Here is a 21,220-nt window from a genome sequence, read left to right on the forward strand (position 1 = left end):
GTTGAGTCATACTATGAATATGCGTTTTTCTGGTGGTCTTAGGTGACCCCAGTGAAAGGGCCAGCACCCCGTAAGGAGTCACAACCCACAGGCTGAGACCCACTGGTCTAAAGGGTTAACAAAGGACAGCAGATTAATAGTAAAACAGCCTTTTATTTGTTAATGTCGAATAAGAAATTTAAGCATGTTACACTATCTTAAAAACTCAACTAGCGCATTTGAAGAGAAAGCCCCCCCCACCCCGCCTGCCCCATTCCCCTCAGGAATCAAGAATCTAAGAGAAGGACCATACCACAGCTCTGCGGAACCTCCATCCAGAGTGCTTACATGATGACTAGATTAATATTGCCTTCTTACAAAGTTTTTCTTCTCTTTTCTATTTAAAAAAAAATTTTGTAACCTTGATCACTTATTACAAAAAAATTCCATACAAAAGTTCATATATTGAAAAACTGCTTTCCCCCCTCCCGCGCAGCACCATTTTATATAGAGCAGAGAAGGAGCGAGAGTGGATTACCCTCGGCTGGGAGAGCGATCCTCAATTACGCCCGGACACGCAGTGGTTCTTACCCTCCCTGTCCCCTCTTAAAAGAACTTTAAAAAAAAAAATTACATACACACATACAAAAAGGAAAGAAAAATGCCAAAAACTTGAGGGCCCCTTTCCAAACAGTACAGTTAGCTCAGTGTCAATAATTCACATCTTGCAACATGTATGGATAGGATTTCTTTTACAAAACTTTCAGTGTCAAAAAGGAAATTAAGGCCATCAGATTCGCAGCTTAAAAATTCACATAAAGGAAATACAAAAATATCCTGTGCTTCTGAGAAGGCTCTGCACTGTGTACAGGACTCCACGCTTCTAGCTTGAGGAAGACGGTGACTGGACAAGCTCACATAATGGCACAGCTTTTATTGGATGCTCTTGGGGCTCCCTAAGAGGGGAAAGAGAGGGAAAGTCAGTGCCAACAATATCACAACGCTCTAAACACAAGCCATTTTCCCAGAGGCTGCATTCCCAACTTAAAATGGACCTGCTCACACCTCACTCTTTCTCGCGTTCCCTACGGGCTTACTCAGCAAATCCCACGACTGAGCTCTTGCTCCTGACTATGCCAACTTTTTCCAGAAAACAAACAAAACAAACAAAAGTTGGTCTAGGCCTGGGAAGCTCAGGCCAGCTGAGGTTACAAACATAAGAAGATCTGATCTATGGGGCTGCAGAGATGGCTCAGCAGTTAAGAGTGCCGACTGCCCTTCCAAAGGTCCTGAGTTCAATTCCTAGCAACCACATGGTGGCTCACAACCATCTGTAATAGGATCTGATGTCATCTTCTGGTGTGTCTGAAGACAGCTACAATGTATTCATAGAAATAAAATAAATATATCTTTTTTTAAAAAAGAAAAGAAAGAAAAATTCTATAAAGCGTGTTTTTTAAAGAGTAGCTGGCAAGGTAGACGAGATGGTTCCGTGGGTAAGCGCACCAGCCACTCTCTAGAGGACCTGCATTTGGCTCACTATAATGCAGTTCCAGGGGATCCTGTGCCCCCTTCTGGCCTCCACAGGTACTGCATGGTTAGGTTACTCAAGTGCAGGCAAAACACTCACAGAGCTGGGACATTACTCAGTGTCACTTGCCTAGCAAAACACAAACCCTTGGTGACTTGTGACTTGCTGCTAACTAGACTAAAATTGAAAGTTGTCAGTCCCAAAGGCACTAGATCACTGCCACTGTGCTTGGTGGCTCTCTGTCATGACAATAGCAGGGGACTCTCCTAGCATGCGGGATGGTCTGATCTCAGTAGCACCTGAGGTCTCCTGAGGTCTAGAGACTACAGCAGGGGGCTCTGGGCCCCTCTCAGGAGGCCTACGACTTGCCATTTTAACCATCGTTGCCAGATGCTATTTTGTAAAGAAGCTTGGGCTGAACTAGCCAATCCCAAGAACCCACCAGAAGAATACTGCCGGCCCTGGTCAATCCCAGTCACATCATAGAATCATCAGAAGCCCAAGTTCAGTGTATTCAAACACTGTCATCTGTTCTTTCTATATATAATACCCAAATATCCTACCCTCTGCCACACTGTCCAAGTGCCTTTTCCACAGCTGTTTACAATGACACCAGGGGCCTCGAGAGCCTTCCCCGGGGTCTGAGCAGCCAGGACTCATGCGGATAGATCACTTGTCTCAAATGTCATCTTCTAGTCATTCAGAGTAGGACCATAACGTACTTGTTAAAATCCCACCTCAAGCGATTACACAAATGGGGTTACACATGAAGTCTGCTGAGGGCAAGATGTGGTTTGAATAAGAATGTTCCCCATACACTCATGTATTTGAAGACTTAGTCTGCCCTGTCTTAGCTTTCTTTCCTCCCGTGGGGATTTGAACAGTTTCCTTACTGTCCACAGGCCTCAGTTTACTTGCTAAGACTTGAAACTAAAGGCTGTGGCTCGCTTGGTTGCCTACTTGTTTGGCATGCGTGAAACCCTGTGGTCCACCCCTAGTACTCTTTAAGCCAGCCGTGGTGCCACAGGCCTACAGTTCAGCATTCAGGAAGGAGATGGAGGCACCATTTGTAAAGATTAGAAGGGCTGAGGTGTGTGCTCGTTGGAGGCAGTATATCGCCGAGGGTAGGTTCTGAGACTTCAAAGGACTCACCAGGCCCAGTCTCCGCCTACGATCAGGACGCGGCACTCAGCCACTGCTCTACAACCATTCCTGCTTTCCTAAGAGCTGCCTTGGTCACGGTGTCTGTTCCCAGCAACAGAACAGTGACTAAGACACAGGGCCAACCTAAATTACAAGTACGTAGACGTGGAGACAAGAAGGGGCAAACTAATGATTACACTCAAAAGCTTATATTCTGTTATATAGCAGAATATAAACTGAAGGCTCATTAGCTATATTGATTTTTTCCCAAAATTAATTAGTTAAAACAGAATTTGGGGTTTAGTTGGAGTTTAACTGGGGCTCTGTAAACCCCTGCAGTTCTTAGTGAATGGCAGCGTAATATAGCAGCAATGCCTTGGGCTCCACACTGAAGGTCAGTGTGGCTCTGGGTCTCCTTTTCTGTTCTGCGTTTACATGCAAATGCTGCTCTCGTTTAGAAGCACAAACTTTCCAATAAGGCCTCGGCATTCAATTAAGCTACGCATTTGTAACTAATACACATGCTCAACACAACATATTATCTATACCAGAAAACAAGACAACAGCTAAAAGTTGGCAAAAAAGGACAAAGTCAAGGGGCTACCATTCTGCTCTGCATCCAAGTCTGTGCCCTGTGCACCACTGGTTGAGTGTGCACTGCCGCAGGGGGATGGCCACTGCTTGGGTTTGAATACAGGAAGGAAATGCTCACAACAAGCTTTCAGGCAGTTCTACTACTAAAAATTAAAATCATACCTGCTGGTAGAAACGCTCCTCCTCAACAGCCACTCCAATGGGCTCTTCCTCCTCCTCTTCCTCCTCAGGTATGGTAGTTTTGAAGACCGTGCTTCTCTGAGCGACCTCCTAAAAGCAACATGGTAGACTTCAAACCACAAGGCTAACGGAGACTTTTTAAAGCCATCTCATCAGCAGCTTTAGCTGGTGAATTTTGCATAATTAGCAGCAGTTAGTAGACCTTCCTTCCCTCTTTCCTGCAGGGAGCTACTGGTGTCCATTGGAAATACCTGCTGACTGGTTTCTAACACTTTTTATCCTAGTACAGAAATTCTGTGCAAGTGACTTGGCATTCTAAATTCTTTATAAAACTCAATGGGAATCTGCTTAAACATCTTAGCCCCTGGCAAAGAAAAGGTGCTAAACAAATGCTGAATAAAACTAAGGCGGAGCCAGCTGCTCCAACCTCAGGGACCTTCAGGGGCCTCAGGGGCAGCAGGGCCGCCCAGGGAGTTTGAAGGCCAAGATAGCACCTTTCATTCTATCAGGAAATGAAACCTGGACGAATTGGCACTAACTCCTAGTAACAGACAGTTGAGCTCAAATGTACTGAGTGGAAACAGAGGCCTGGTCATTCTCTAAAGTACCTATTTCCATTTTCTAATAACATGTCCAAGTACCGCTAACTTTCCTGCAGAGAACACTGAGTCAGGCAAAAGCTGCCAAGTTTAAGCACGAGCTAACCTGCAGCTAGTATGAGTTCTGTCTAGTTCAAAGGCCACGCAGCACAGAACTCCACAGTGGAATGGCTTCAGTAGGGGCCATCTGACATTTAACAGGGCCCCTGGTTTAAAACAAACAACCAAGAAACCCCAAAGGCAGGGTCACGTGGTTTCTTCAATGCACATCCATCAGTGTGAAACACATCCAAGCACACAGTCTGTGAACAACTAGGTGCTAAAGGCTGTGTGTGACTTGAGTTAGTGCAGCAGGGCGGAGGAGGCTCCAGCCTGGGCCAGAAGCTGCAGCTCTTCAGAGTCAGTCTTCTCAAGCACTCACACAGCATTACTGTTCTAACCAGAACAACAGCATTACGATGAACTATTTTGTTGTTGTTTATTAAGAGGTTTCTCTGTGTAACCCTGGCTGTCTTGGAACTCACTCTGTAGGCCAGGCTAGCCTCAAACTCAGAGATCCTCCTGCTTCCCACCTGCTGGGATTTAAGTCTGTGCCACTACAGCCAAACACACTTTAATACAGAAACTGACGCCTTATAGCAAACATCAAAGGCAGCTATTCTATTGTTCTTGCGACAAGAATCCTACAATTAACATGATGACGATGGCAAGAAAATCTGTGTCACAGTCTTACAGTGTTTCCTGAGCCCCGGGACAAGGTTGACAAACATTTGTCAGGTTAACAGAATAAGCTTTACCAGGTAAGCACACTGCACCGTATGCTGTTTCATAAAGTATGAACATTCAGAGGTGAAATTATGCAGGGCCCCAAAGCCAATGTGCAGTGGAGACAGAACCTACCCAGGAAAATTGGACCCTGAGTGAATTAATCAATGCCCTATGCGACATTATTTTTAAAATGTGTGGTGCTTCCGCTTACTCAGTGTCTACTACTTGACAGTCGTAGTCTGACTAAAGTCTCAGTTACTTTACATTTCAATGGATTTCTGATTAGGAAATCCTTCAGTGAACCTTCCGTACCTCTCCCTGAGAATTCTTCAATATAACCTTCACATCTTCACCAGTGCCCCAAGAGTTCTGGTTCTTCCAGATGAGGTCAGTTGGAGGACTGGCCGTGACGCCAGCATTTGCAGCCCATACCTGAAAAAGAAAAGGACATCAGTCCACCCAGAAGCCAGCGCGCACATATTTCACCTTCAGCAACATGATGAGACTTAATTTTCACGTCACGTGGCCTGAGGACTCTGCCCAGCTGTTTTGCTGTTAGCTAGCTGCTTGTGGTCATTACCACCCAGAGACTGTATAAGCATTCCACTTCCTCCCAGGACAGGCATATGGACACATGAGCTCCTGAAATAAAGCCGCCATGCTCCGGCCTAGCTAGTCTACAAAGCAGCTAACCTAGAACAGATTTCCTTATTTTCTTCATATACAAAAACAAGGTAACAATGGTACTTACAATAGGTGGGACTGTTGGTAGACTGGCAACCAATGCAAAGGAGAGAGCTCACTATGAAACCGTAGCATTAACAATCAATTTTTCTACGGGCTTCCTGGGCCCACCCTTCAGCACGTGCGCGCGCACGCGCGCGCACACACACACACACACACACACACACACACACACACACACACACACACACCATAGAACTCCAATTTCAACAAAAGAAATTAACCTTCTAGCAACTAACAGTCTATCTAAACTATTCAGGGAGAGTGGCTCCTCCCCAATCAGAGATAGTGTCACAGTGCCCCAGCCTGTCTCAGATTATTTATGCTCCACAAAGAATGCAGAAAATGTTCCAGGTAAAATATGATTGCTATTGAAATAAGCCAAAGGAAAAAAATACATTCCTCTCATCAGGATGGAAATTCTGCCATATTTTCCTGTATTTTTTGGCAGAAGGAAACAGGTAGACTAGAAAAACACTGGCAATCAGAAACCCCAAGTGCAGAGGCTGGAGAGGGCTCAGTGGGTAAGAGGGCTCAGCGGGTAAGAGGGCTCAGTGGGTAAGAGTGCAGCGCTCTGGCAGAGGATCCGGGGTCAGCACTTGAGCCTCTATCAGGTTGCTAACCAACCACAACTGACTTTAGTTTTAGGGGTTCTAGAGTTGCCCCTCTGGGCAATGCCTAGGCATGTGATACACACACAATCTTATAGAGAGGACATAGACATAAGACATACAGAATCCATTAGGGGAATTCTTAAAAGGGGAAAAGGGGGAAAGAAAACCTAGGTAAAATCCTAGACAAATCATGCTTTTGTGGTCTGTCCTCAGAGGCAGATACAACCAACCCTAACCCAACAAAGAAACAAACAAGCGGGTGAATAAAGAAAACGATTAAGCAGGATTAAGCACAGAAACACCTCAACTGGTTGTAGAATGTTTTGGTTAAAATCAACAATGCCAAGAACAAACCCAAGCTATGAATCTCTGTGATCAATGATCCCTCCTCCCTTCAAGTGCTTTCCTGTCTTAGAAAAGTATCAGGCTGTGAGGGTCCGCCCTCGAAGCAGGTGGGCTGTTCTAAAGTACCTAAAGCCCACAAGCTCACAAGCCCACAGGGGGGGAGGGAGGGGGTGACTGGGCCTGTGTACCTCAGAGAAAGTGAGTCACGTCCCTAGTTCTAGACAGAAAGGTCCATGGAAGCTTCTAGATCTTTCATGAGCGTTACAGACAGAAAGGGGCATTTACCAGGATAAAACTGAAAAATGGAACAGCAGTTTTCAGACACAGAGCAGCTGGCTTCCAGTCCTAAGTCCTAGCAATACTCTTCACTATTTACATGGAATCACATGGTTGGGTTAGTGTGAGTGGTAACCTGTCAGAGGTTCAGATCCTTCAAGGCAGCTAATAAAATAAGGATGTGCTGTGCACCCCAGACTGCAAAGGCTTAGGAGGAAATTAACATACCCAACTAATGATTTTTATACTGAAATAATATTCTAGATTTTTGTTTGGTTTTGATTGTTTCTTGAGACAGGGTTTCTCTGTGTAGTCCTGGCTGCCCTTAGAACTCTGTAGATGCGGCTAGCCTCAAACTCAGACCCTCCTGCCTCTGCCTTCCTGGTGCTGAGACTAAAGGAACATGTCACTGTGCTCTTTGATATGATATTCTGAACAAAACAGACTAAATACAATCCCATAATTAATTTTACAGCTTTGGAAGCTTTTAAACTGTAAGAATTAGTTTTTAAAGGCGCACATGGGAGCCTTTCATCTCTGCTCCGAAACTTCAGACTGACGCTTGCAGTTTGCCTTGAACAATGAATGTCATCGGGAAATCTCCCTCACTACTGTGTCCCAAAACTCCGAACACACTTAATACAAGCTACTAAAGAAAAGATGCGCCGGGCGGTGGTGGCGCACGCCTGTAATCCCAGCACTTGGGAGGCAGAGGCAGGCGGATTTCTGAGTTCAAGGCCAGCCTGGTCTACAGAGCGAGTGCCAGGACAGCCAGGGCTACACAGAAAAACCCTGTCTCAAAAAACCAAAAAAAAAAAAAAAAAAAAAAGATGCACTGTTATCTCCTGGATCCGCCCTTCTGTGAAACAACCCACAGGAGCAGTCCCGGTAGCGGTCATGTTAGTCTCTGGATGGCACATCCAGAGGGAGAAGCAGTGACTGGCATACCAGCTAGCTCATCATGAGACAGAGAATATTCAAGTCTAAACCTTCTGAAGTAAAATACCAAACTTTAAAACACATTATGCAGTTTCCTTAAGACTTATAATAGAACTAAGCAATCTTCTCTCACTATAATTACTAAAGAATAGAGCAGTTAGGATATTTGTTCTCATTTTCACTCATTATTACAAAATTAACACCTGCTGTTTTCAGAGAGATGTCAAAGCTCTCTGTACTTTAGAGAAGTTCTAACCTGCATTTTGAGCCTTTGATCTTCAACATTAAGGTTTGTACTGATCAAAATTATAAACATGTGAGACACTAAGACAGGGTTGTGATCACTTCAAAGTCGCCTGGGCTGTAGAGGGAGACTCAGGGGGGGCGGGGAGAGAAGGAAGCTTGGTGTGGAAGTGACGCTTTAATCCGGGCATTCAGGAGGCAGAGGTAAACAGATCTCTAAGACCTCCAGGCCAGCCTGGTCTCTATATAGAGCAAGTAAATTCTAGGACAGCCAAGGTTACAAAGACCTCATCTGAAAAATAAAACAAGCCAGGCGGTGATGGCTCACGCCTTTAATCCCAGCACTTGGGAGGCAGAGGCAGGTGGATTTCTGAGTTCCAGGACAGCCTGGTCTACAGAGTGAGTTCCAGGATAGCCAGGGCTATACAGAGAAACTCTGTTTCGGAAAACAAAACAAAACAAAAAATAAATAAATAAAATAAAAACAAACCACAGGGGGTAGCTTTTGTTTTCTGGATATAGTGTCTCAAGTGGTCCAGGCTGGCCTCAAACTGTAGTGCTGTGAATAACCCCTGACCTCGGCTTCCCAAGGTGTTCCCACACTCAGCAGCGCTTTATTTTTTTTGTTTTTAAAGAACCCATAAAAACAGATAAAGATGCCTTCTTTGAAATCCAAAGTTAACACATTAGCCCCCTAAGTGAAAAAACAGAGGAAGCTTTTGGTTGCTCTAAATTCAATGTATTCCCATTTAAATGTGGTCCTGCAGAGCACTCAATACAGAGCTAACTGAGAATAAGTTAAGAGTGCCATTTAGCCATCTCTAAATTCACGCTGTTAGGCCAAGAGCCGGTTACTCTGGACAATACTGGGGTCCTAGCCCAAAAGAGGACTTCTTTGTACATTTCTGTAGCCACCTTTAGAGTCTAGAAGAGGGTGTCAGGTTCCCTGGAGTTGAGTTCACAGGTGATTTGGAGCCACCCAATAATGTGGCTGGGACTTAAACTGGTCCTCCGCAAGAGCAGCCAGTGGATATTTTGTTTGGTTTTTCAAAACTAGGCTTTTTTGTGTAGCCCCAGCTATCTTGGAACTTGCTCTGTAGACAAGGCTGGCCATAAACTCAGAAATCTACCTTCTTCTGCCTCCCAAGCCCCAGGGTTAAAGGCACGTGCTTGCTTTTTTGTTTTCTTCCAATTATTTGTATTAACTCTCTGAGATTTCTATTTGAGCACTACTCTGAGCACATTGATGCCCTACCCTAGCCCCTCCCCTTCCCACTCTCACCATCCCCCCAGCCCTTCCCATCTAACTTTGAGGTTACTTTTTTCTTCTTTCCCCACCCAGTTCAGTTGGTGTGGCCCAGCCTATTTGGAACTGAAGGCCACCCCTGCAGTGGGGTCAGACTATCAGGAGTCACATCATTAAAGGAAACTGAGTCTCCTTTTCCCATAGCTATCAAATGCCAACTGCTCCTTAGCCCGTGCCTCCCCTTCTATGCTGGGATCTCACTGGCTGGATGGAGCTGCAGCCGGTGCTCTTAACTGGTCCACTTCCCACCTAGGAAGACAAAGTCTTGCTACTGCAAGCTAAGGTGGCTTTGAATTGCAGTGTTCTGCCTCAGCTTCCCAAGGATAGAGGTACAAAGCACGTACAACCAACTACAACTGACCACTGAAGGACCTTTGTTAGAATCCCAGCCCGCAACTCCATCTCTGAAAACAACTAAGGGTAAAATGGAGTGGCAAGATAGAAAAGCATTAAAGCTTATCCCAGATAATAATTTAGGCAGCTGTTGTTTTAGGAGGACACTAGTGTTGGCTTCCTACAGATCTTTATGCATTGCAGAATCCTGGATTGCACGAGGCTGCAAGTATCAGTGAGGAAGCAACTATTTTATACTCAACAAAACAGACAAAATAATCCAAACTTCAAATCTGTTCACTGCTCTAAGGCATAATTTTTAAGTATTTAGCAGCACACATAATACCCTATTAACATAAAGACATTTTAAAGCCCATTTCTAAAATGCTTCTCTTTCATCCGAAATGTTGTTTTGGTTGTTGTTACAACTACTTTATATCTGTGATTAAGATAAATAAAATTAAATGATGACTGAGTTTACTTACTGTCACAGTCTGGCCGGCCTTCAGCACATATCTTGAGGTATATTTGTAACTGACTGATGTGTCTCCAATTTTCCTGATCATCTCCCAGCCTCCCATTGGTTGATCCTAGTCACAAAATGCAATATAACAAGGTTACTTTACACATACAGAAAACTATGAAATAATCAAACCCATGAACCCATACAGGCTCTGCAAAAAGTGACATCATGAACACTGCGTCCATGAATTTTAAAGGGGACAAAACTGAGGAGATGAAAATTACCACCAAGGATCATGTTCACTGCTCAATTAGATGGGTCCTTAAGATTTACAACACAAGCCAGCCATCAAAAGCACAAACAAAACCCCTATGATCTGACAGCTTTCTGTTTTTAAATCATACTCTCATGACTAACAAAAATCAGGAGGAAACTTTTTTTTTTGGTCTCTTGCATCTGTGTCAGCTTTGCCTAGAATAAGCTGTTCCTGAGGGAGTAAAACCAAGCCAAAGAAGCCATGCACCAGCCCTGGCCCTGCCTGCCCAGTGAGGAGTCTGTAGCCAGCAGAGCAGGAAGGCTTCCTTCACATTGAGCAGACACCGAGGCACACTCCTGGTGGCTGTGCCTCTGGAATCTGGAATCATCAGGATAAAACAATAGGTTCTCTGTTTCCAAACTGTGGCCAACCGGACCTAGAGCCCAGACCCTCCTGGAACTGCCTGTGCTCTCTGACTTATTTAGATGCATATACACACAGTAGTTCTAGTAGGCTGGTGAGGAAGGGAGCTGCTGTGGATTTGGCCTAATGCTACTTATATTATGTTAATCTGGTCCCCAAAATTGCACGAGAATCCACGTAAGAGTCTGAGGGCCACTGGCCCTAGTTGGTTTTGATTGGTAAATGAAGTTGGCAGCAATGGCTAGGCAGGCAGACAGAGGTAGGACTTTTAGGATTCCTGGACAAGAAACCTAAAGGACTTAGCCACCATGCCGGCAAAGAGTCACCGCCACACATGACAAGTGCAAGACAGAGAGACAGACAGCCAAAGTGCAAGAGCCGGGAAGAGCGCCCCTCCCCCCGAGTGGGGGTGGGGTGGAGGAGCAGACTGGGTCTAGGGCAACAAAGATGGAATATAGATTTTAGTAAGTAATAACTCAGGAATACTAGTGGAGGTTCTGGAGTGGCCCAGCCATCAAGCTCTTAAGGTATATTAAAATATAGAGGCTGTGTGTGTGTGTGTGTGTGTGTGTGTGTGTGTGTTTCATTTGGGAACCCAGAACATTGGGGAAGGTATCGGGGTCAATTTGAGTGGAGATTAATTGACAACATCAACAGGGAGTGACCTCACGATTCTTATCAGACCCCAAACATTTTACACTTGAAGTGACATTCTCCACACTGCGCCCCCATTCTCTGCTTTCTCCAGCTCCACCCTACATCCTCAGAGTTCCTTCAGAACCACAGAGCTCTTTAAAATCCAAGTTCTAAATCTCAAAAATCCCTGAGGTGGATACTTTCTATCCAAACAAACTTTCAAGATGGAGATTCCTGTTGTCACTATTTCAGTATAAATCAGATTATGAGCATCTGTTCAGTCATGAACTCTGAGAGTTCAGCATACCTGAGCCTGCACACGTATCTTTCCAGAAAGCTTTTATTGATAGCTACAACTTCAACTTCACCTTCACCAGCTAAGGAAAAGTTATAATTCATCTTTGAGAAGACCATCATGGGGGCTTGAGAGTTAGCTCAGAGGTTAAGAGCGGTGACTGCTCTTCCAAAGGACCTGAGTTCAATTCCCACTAACCACACAGTGGTTCATAAACCTCTATAATGGGATCTGATGCCCTTTTCTGGTGTGTCTGAAGACAGCAATGATGTACACACATACATAAAACATCCTTTTAAAAAGAGAGAGAAGCCATCATAAAATAGCCCGACCAAGTCTGGGATAAAGGGATACACAGTTTTATTAACAAAGGAACTCTCAGGCTGGTAGGATGGTTCAATGGGTTCCGCCAGCACTGATAATATCATCTCAATTCCTGAACCCAACACAGTATAGGGAAAGGGAACTCCTCTGGCTGCCACACCCAGCCGTGGCACATGGACACCATCCCGACCACCACTACAAACAAACATAAAAAAGAACAAGGAAAAAATCTTCAAGCCGCTAAAGCTGAAGCACGTAGAAGATGGATAGCTATTACCACCCACCACAGCCAGGCAGTCTGAAAAACCAGGCCCGAGGAGGAGGAGGGGCGACTCATTTACCTGCTCAGAAGTGTTCTTCAAGCGAATAAACTTCCCATCGACATCGATCTCTTCGATGCACACATTCCCTGTGGCTGAGGCAGAGTGGGAAATGCTGACACTACTGCTCGCCTCTGACTCTTCCACATCAACTCTCTTCCGCTTTCCTCTGGTGGTGCGCACACTGCGACTGGACGATGCTCTGGACACGGTCACCCGGGAAGAAGGACTTGGAGAGAGCTTTAACCTACGTGGGGAAGAAGACGGTGTGGATGGAGTTCATGCACCTGACTCGCCTGGGCTTTGGTCCGCACAGGCAGGAGTTCCTCACCGTGTCACACACAATAACGGTCTTAACCAAAGCAGCATTTGCTCATGCTGGATGCTCTCAGTACACTACTAACACACATGCATGGGCCAAACTGAGAGTCAACGTAATGGCAAATGAAGATTTCTACATACCACCTGATGTTAAAACCAATGACAGGAAAATGTCAAAGTGGCTTCCTTCCTTTTTAAAAGGAATGTTTCGTTTTCCTTAAAAGTGAGCATTTACTATGTAGTTTGCTCCCATCTAATACATTTATTTGGGAATACACACTGGTGGAACAGGTCTCCATGTTGCAGAATGCACTGGGTTCTCAGGACACTTGCAAATGCTTGGGCTCTTTGTATGGGACCGACAAACCCTAGTTGGGCTGTTTTTTACCATGAACCATTTATAAATGTCTTACTCTGATGCAAATACCTCTGAGACACTAGGAAAGATTTCAACTTAAAGCAGTCCTAAAATACTGGATATAAAAATAAGAGGAGGGAAGGGGCGGGGAGGCTGGTTTAACATGAAAACAAAGCCCAGCCGGCACGGCAGGGGCCACGCGACACCCTTACCGCTCTTCTTCGCCTTCCAGGAGTTTCCTGTAGGCGCTGATCTCCATATCCAGAGCCAGCTTCACGTCAAGCAGCTGCTCGTAATCATTCAGCTGCTGCTGCATCTGGTCCCTTATCTCCGCCATCTCTCTCTCTTTGTCTGATAGCATGCGGCGCGAGTTGTCTCTCTCTTTAGCAAGCATGTCCTCCAATTCTTGAATCCTTTCCAAGCATGCTCTAGACTTCAGAGTCAAAAGAACACATTTACTCTCTAGGACCCTTTCACCATGAGCACAAGGCAGCTATTTTAAGCCACCTTCTGACTAGAAAGCAAATACAGCCCTACAGGAAGGAGCTCTGACTCTCAACCCAAGAGATCATGACCGAGCAATTAACTAAATTCCCAAGTCCTTAAAAAATTAAAGGCTTAAAGCTTTGGGTAGTGCAATGGTGCATGCCTTTAATCCCAACACTCAGGAGGCAGAGGCAGAAGGGTCCCCGTAAACTAGAAAAACCAGTCTGGGTCTATAAAGTGAGTTCCAGGAGCTGGTAGAAACCCTGCCTCCCCCAATAAAAGTTTTGGATAACAATAGCTTACAAAGAAATATTCCTCATGTTAAAGCTTAAAAGTACAGATAAATTTTCAGTATTAGCCAAATAAATGTTACTCTACAGCTCTGGAAACCTCAAGTCTGACTTTCCTATAAGGATCTCACTTCAAAAGTGGCAATTAACTGCAGAATGACAGCATATTCCTTCCCAAGAGGAACAGAAGAGGGTGTGTAAGAATACTCTGAAAAACTGCTAGGGCACTTTCTAAAATTAGAAGGAGGGGTTTCTGGCTGCCATGTTGAATACACCAATCTCATTTGATGGCCCCATCATCTCCTGTTTGGTTAACACACAAAACCAACGTGCTACACAGAGATGTATAAAATACTGCCAGAAATATACAAGCTGTATTTGGAATACAGAATGAAAAAAAAAAATGACACATCCAACATGACACAATTCATCTCCGACACCTTGTAGTTCACGCGGTTAGGGCATTCACCTGTGCTCCATCTCAGGGGCCTCTCTCAGAAAAGGATGAGGACAACTAGACCAAAAAGAATAAAGGAAGCCGGGCCCCAGGATCCCACATCCCTGCACCGGTGGAGGAGGGAGCCGGCTACTCTGGAAGGAGGCACTGTTATAAATGCTGCACTACTGAACTTCATGTAACAAGTACAGGCTCAGCTTTTAAACAGTGGGGCTCAACAAGTAGCCACACTGCCTGGACTGAGAGCTTAGGAATACATGAGAAAAGAGACAAAAACAAACAAAAAATACCCTGTAGTATCAGATTTGAGAGAAGTGCATGAATTCCTACTCAAAGGGAGAAAACCCCTTTATAGAGCAATTCTAATCAATGAATATAGATGCTATAAACACATATCACTAGATAGAAAACAAATTAGACTGTGGCTCTGCTAAGTTTGCCAAGTGTGGGACCTGATCTGTGAGAATGAGTGTGTGCCCAGAATCCGAGACAGCATTCAGTGTCTAGATCTTACATTCATATCCCGTTCTCCAGTAAGAAGAACTGGGACTTCTTAGAGAAAGAAAAGCATGGCTAGCACGGCAGAGGAAGTACGTGATAAGCCTAAAGCACACTACAAAATCAGGTAGTAAGGTGATACTGGGGTTGACTCGGTGGTAGAGTGCTTGCCCTGGCTCCAGTCCCCGGCAACACAAGAAAACATAATCTCGCCTGTAAGCCCAGCACTCTGGGAGGCAGAAGGAGGCGGATTTCTGAGTTCGAGGCCAGCCCGGTCTGCAGAGTGAGTTCCAGGACAGCCAGGGCTATACAGAGAAACCCTGTCTTGAAAAAACCAAATCCAAAAAACCATAGATAGATAGATAGATAGATAGATAGATAGACAGACAGACAGACAAACAAACAAATAAATAAATGTTTAAAAAAAGAAAGTACTGAAGAGTAAAGCACACAGCGAAGAAACTTCGAGCACTCCCAACTGTCCAGCCATGCGAGCCAGCCCAGTACACAGTCACTGATGGGGAGGGTGGGCTCTACCCAATGAGTATAGAGCCGTCTCTCTAGGACATAGCGCTTAGTCATACTTGTCTGGGTGGGCCAGAGAGCAGGAAATGAAAAACCTCAGCTCTATTGACAGTTAATAAACCTAGCCAATGCTACTATAATCAAATATCCCCAGTTATTTGCACGTGCTCCCTGCTATGATGTGACATAACAGGTACTTTAAACCACAAGCTGTCTAAACATGTGGAAAGCACACAGACAGGCTGACGGGTATCTAATGGGACACCATGTCCACCCTGGCGCATCCCAAACATCCTAGCTAACAGCAGTACGCGACTGCCAGTTTCTGAGTTTGACCAATGTCCCATGGTAATACAAGATGCTACCAACAGGCAAACCAGGTAACACAGAGGACAACTGTCTCGTTTCTATTTTACTACGAACCTAAAATTAGGCCAGGACAGGGCCAGTAAAGATGGCTCACCCAGTAAAGGCCGCTTCTTCCACCCCTGGAACCCACACGGTGAACAGAGGGAAGCAGTGCCCTGACCTTACACAAGCTGCTGCAGACACAATAAAACAGGAACAACTACTAGGCCTCAGTTCCCCAGACTGCGCACACAGGACTGTGCTGGGAGTCTCCACTCCCCAGACCAGCTCTGCTCTACTTTTATTTCCTTTCTAGAACACCTTGTCTTTACTTTCTTTTCCACGTGGGGGTAGAGGAAAAAATAAGGCATGAAACATGCAGCACCAACGTGAGAGTGGGCTGGAGATGGCTCAGTGGGTAGATGGGACCTGCTCCACACCTGACGACTGAAGCAGTAGACAGAATCCTCATGGAAGGAGGAGACAGTCGCCTGCCACAAGTCATCCTCTCACCCCTAAGTGTGCCTCTGTACACATGTCCACATATATGTCCACATATATGCACAAACAAGTGTGAAGGAAAATCAACAAGCCATAAACTATTTAAGACTTAGAGATTCGCACTGAGACAACAGATGGAAATGTGTGTTGTATACAGCTTTTGATAATACAGAATTAAAAGTGAAGATAAGGGGCTGGAGAGATGGCCCAGGGGTTAAGAGCAGACTGTTCTTCCAGAGGTCATGAGTTCAATTCTCAGCAACCACATGGTGGCTCACAACCACCTATAACGGGAATCTGATGCCCTCTTCTGGTTGTCTGAAGACAGCAACAGTGTACTCAGATATAGAAAATAAATCAATCTAAGAAAGTTTCTAGCCATACACATGCTGTATAATAACCACAGTCTTAACTCTGTCAAGTCTGATTCTGAGATAGTGATTCAATGACAACAGGTTTTCTGTTTGTTACACTTTGAATCTGAGATGCCCTCCACAGGCGAATGTTTAAACACTTGATCTCAGCTGACGGAGCTATTTTGGGATGTTGTGGAAACTTTAGGAAGAGGGGCCTAACTGGAGGAAGGTCAATAGATGTGCATTTGAAAGTTTCATTTTGGCCCCAGTCCTCCTCCTGTTTCTGCCTCATCCACACCTCTTGCTACCATGATGCTCTGCCCAAGTGCATGGGTAACAGATATGGCCAGACTCTCTGAAACCATGAGCCAAAAACAACCTCTGTCCTTTAAATTGTTCTCTCGGGTATGTTAGTCATAACTATACAGCAGTAATTAACTCCCCTCCACACTTGATTTTCCTTGCATTTCTGTGACTACCAAACTCTTTGCCTGAGGTGTTCTCTTTCAGACGGCCCCTTGCCCGACTTCATGCTCAGTTCCTGTCTTAGTTTGGTCTCCACTGCTGTGAGGAGACGCCATGACTGGGCAGCTCTCACAAAGGAGGACATTTAATTGGGGCTGCCTTACAGTTTCAGAGGTTCAGTCCATGATCATCATGGCGGGGAACATGGCGGCATGCAGGCAGACATGGTGCTGGAGGAGCTGAGAGTTCTACTTCTTGGTGAGCAGGCAGCAGAAGGGGACTGTCTCACATACATATGCCAAACTTAAGCATGTATATGAGACCTCAACGCCCCGCCTCCACAGGGATATACCTCCTCTAACAAGGCCACACCTCCTCTAACAAGGCCACACCTCCTCTAACAAGGCCACACCTCCTCTAACAAGGCCACACCTCCTCTAACAAGGCCACACCTCCTTTTTTGAAAGATTTATTTATATGTAAGTATACTGTAGCTATCCTCAGACACACCAGAAGAGGGCACCAGATCCCACTATGAATGGTTGTGAGCCACCATGTGGTTGCTGGGATTTGAACTCAGGACCTTTGGAAGAGCAGTCAGTGCTCTTAATCGCTGAGCCATCTCTCCAGCCATTTCCCATTGGCCAAACACATTCAAACACCCACAACTCCTCTCAGGGCTTCCCTCCTCCATTATGGCTTAGTTTGAGGTCACAGAGTTCCCTCCCAATAGAGCCTAATGTACTGTGACCCTTAGCCTAGGAGGGTCCTGCCCAGGACTGTGCAGTCCTTGGGGCTTCCAAGGTGCAAACTGCCTGTGGGAATAGCTTGCCCATACTGAGATGATTGGCAAGTGTACTTAACCAGTACTAACTAGTTTCTGTCTGTCTGAGGAACCTTGAGCTATGCAGGCATAGTCCATGGCGGGAGGGTTGGGAGGAAGGAGGGGGAGGTGCAGAAAAGGTGGGCAGTGTCTGGAATTAATCTTTATGTGCTCTCCTCTCCATCCTCTGGGCTCTGGCAAGAGTGAATCTGTGTATTCTAAAAGGAATATGGGGCATTTATGTGCCAGAACACTAATAAGAGTCGGTCAGTTTGCCTATGTTTGTTTTTCTTTTGTGTGTGACAGAATGATGATGATGATGATGATGATGATGATGATGTATATACAATTACAAACAATGCTGGGAGCCAGAACACCAAAATGACCCCAATGTTAGTACTCCTGGGTGAGATGATGATGACTATTTTAGTCTTTTGAGACAGGATCTCACTCTGTAGCCCAGGCTAGCCTTGAACTCGGGAGTGCTGGGAGTACAGGGAAGTACAAACATGTATTTTATCAACAGAAGCTCCTCCTCAGGTAGAAAGTGCTGGTCCCTCTGTCCTGCTGCCACAGCTGTAAAACACCAACTCTTCTGGGACCCTGTTTCATCCTAGGAGCTCAATTGTCCTTCCTGACATTTTTGCACGCATAGTTCCTTGGCTGGGCCAGAAGGGGGCTCTGTTGTATCACCTAAGATGCAATTCGATTTCCAAAGAGGAAACAGGTGTGGATCTGGGTGAGAGGGGAGGTGGGGGCTGTCCGGGAGGAGTGGAGGGAGGGAATCTGTAGCTGGGATGTCTTTACTGCATGAGAGAAGAATCTAGTTTCAATATAAAGAACTAAAAAAGAAAAGAGAAGAAACTGTCTCCCAGAAACCACAGCCTCTAAGAGTTCTTCAGCTTGTGGTAGGGCCTGGCTTGGCTTTTGCATTTATATATACTAAATATTAAATATTTGATAAATATTAAATAAATCTTTTTTTTAAAAGTAAAGATAATAAACCTAGGTGTAAAACCTTTTTAAGTGATTATAAGTTCATTACTTTAGATGAAAATGTTTTGGATTTACATTAGGTGTCCAGTTGCACCTATGTGAAATGAAAGGACTATGACCTTAGATCCATGCGTTTTCCAGACCTGCTGTTCCCTCCTGGACAGCCACAGCCTGAGCCAGTGCCCACCACACAGGGCAGGGATGGAGGCATGCTACCTCCAAGTGTCTCAGCCTCTAGCTCTATGCCTGACATTGTATGATCTCTTTATTTTTAAGACTTTCATTTATTTTTATGGATGTTAGAATTTTGCCTGCACACATGTATGTGTACTAAGTGACATGAGTGCCAGATGCCCACAAAGGTTAGAAGAAGAGTGTCAGATCCCCTGGAACTGGGGTTATAGATGGTTTTTGAATCATCCTGTGGGTGCTGGGAACTGACTGACACACACACACGCTGAGCCATCGCAGCAGCCCCAGGTTGTATTTATAATTCATAACACGGTGATACTGATTCATTGTGGTACAAATGCAGTAACAGTTCCCAGAGTCGAGGTGCTAGAAACAGTGTGCAGCTGCAGACTCTTGCAAGGCAGGCCGACTTGGACCAAACAAATACCAAATACTTTAAGAAATTTCTCGTCTCCAAACAATACTCTGATAATCTCTATACTTCTCTAAAAATATTTCTTGAAAGGTAGCTTCATTCTGTAAGACTGTCAGGAGCATAGGTCACATTGGCAGAAGCAAACTCTGACCAACACCAACATGATGATACTCACGTGACTCAACAACCCTTAGACACACAGCAGGGAAAGTCTAAACACATTTTTTCCCTTTTCTTCCCCACGACTGAAAACTCTCAAAGCCTTTTGTCAGGCTGGACACAGAGGCACACACCCGCAATCCCAGGACTTAAGAGTGTGAGGCAAGAGGGCTGGGACAGTCTCAAGCCTGCAGGGGTTCCCCAGCAAGTTTGCAGACTACACTAAAGGGTGAAGCAAGTACGGATGAGAGTTCATCCACATAAAGCCCGAAGCCCATCAGTGATGAGCAGAGGAAGATTCCCTGCCTAATAACTAAAGACCACTCTAGCAGAAGCTTGTCCCCTAGCGACTAAGGCAGTAGGCTCCTAGAAACCCCAAGGACAACAGTTTTAACATCCACTAACCTGAAAGCACTGGTAGGGAACGGAGAAGAATAGCAGAAAAACAAAAGACTGAACCTGAGGTCAGAGGACCCCCAATGGCTTCCAAGTCCCAGAACCCACTGCTGTTTAACCCCAGTAAGTCTTGGCCTCCTCGGCTGTAAAACAAAGACCAGACTCAAGAGAAGCAACAGCCACACACTCAAGACAGGGAAAAGTGAGTGCTGTCTTATGAGGAGTGGCTGGCATCAACTCATCTGTAGGAGTACCAGTTAATGTTCCCCAGTCTCACATGTTGAAAATCCCACTCCTATAACATGGCAGTGCTAAGAGAGGATCTTTCAGCTGAGCCCTCAGAGCTAAATTATACCTTCACACGACAGGCCCTACCCAGGCAGCTGACTCTATCTGCCCTCCTACCACAAAAGACAGAGAGAGCGCCATCTAAGGGTGTGGAGATGGGAGCTCACCATTCACTCTCTCCTAGCCTGTGGCCTGTGGAGCTAGCTCAGTCAGTGAAGTGCCTGCTGAGCAGCCTGGGCTGGGGGGAGGGTGGTGCAGAAGGAGGGAGACAGAGAGATCATCTCAAGCTCAGGGAGTAGTTTGTGACATTGGTACAGCAGCCTGAGAGGACTGAGTCAGACGACACAACAGACAACCATGTTCTCAGATAATTCTCAGTGAGAGTTAGATAGAAAGGAAAGGGAAGAGCGGGAAGGAAGAGAAACCCTTGGTTACCCTGAAGCCTCTGGGCAAGTAATGAAACTCACCTTGGTCTATGGTTTAATCAGGCAGATAGTCCACTGTTACATGAAACTTCAGAATACTAGCAGAACAAACTAATTCTAAATAATTAAAGTTTTATGACACAAGTAATAAATACCCAAGGCAGCAATGTAAAGTCCCTATTAACTGATTTATACCATTTTATGTGACTTGTTTTCTGATTTATTTTCTAAACCTCACAATAAATGATTTTATACCTAAAAAGATTTTGCTAAAAAGAAAATAACAAAAAAGAAACAGGAAGAAAAACCCACTTAATAAAATGGCATAATAAAGTCGGAACACGACTATCTCCCCTCAGAAAAATACAGGCAGAAGTCGCTTCCCACATAAAAAAAAGACAGGGGCAAGCCATGCTAAATGCTGCATGCATGGTTCCACCCGCATCACTTTATCCAGAATGAAACTGATGTGAAGCCACACCCAGGCCTACTCCACTTCACCTGGAGTGTGCCACCACAGCAGGCAGCCAGTCAGCACGAGGGGCGATACAGTCACTTGTTGCTGAGGTAAATCAGGAAGTCGACAAGACCAGTGACTATTAATGAATAT

At 45.2% G+C, this 21,220-nt stretch overlaps 1 protein-coding gene across 1 annotated transcript in view; it reads right to left on the reverse strand.

Annotated features, from left to right (window-relative positions):
• Positions 1-595: 595 nt before the first annotated feature.
• Positions 596-21,220, reverse strand: part of Lmnb1 (lamin B1) — a 44,249-nt gene continuing 23,624 nt past the window's right edge. The window contains exons 6-11 of the mRNA XM_052155361.1: positions 13,203-13,423; positions 12,333-12,558; positions 10,080-10,184; positions 5,107-5,226; positions 3,410-3,517; positions 596-935 (exon numbers count right to left, since the gene is read on the reverse strand). Coding sequence (XP_052011321.1) covers positions 894-935; positions 3,410-3,517; positions 5,107-5,226; positions 10,080-10,184; positions 12,333-12,558; positions 13,203-13,423 — 822 coding nt within the window. The 3' untranslated portion in view covers positions 596-893. The remainder of the gene's footprint in view (positions 936-3,409; positions 3,518-5,106; positions 5,227-10,079; positions 10,185-12,332; positions 12,559-13,202; positions 13,424-21,220) is intronic.

The sequence above is a fragment of the Apodemus sylvaticus genome, chromosome 13 (genome assembly GCF_947179515.1).
Source record: "Apodemus sylvaticus chromosome 13, mApoSyl1.1, whole genome shotgun sequence".
NCBI classification, from domain to species: domain Eukaryota; kingdom Metazoa; phylum Chordata; class Mammalia; order Rodentia; family Muridae; genus Apodemus; species Apodemus sylvaticus.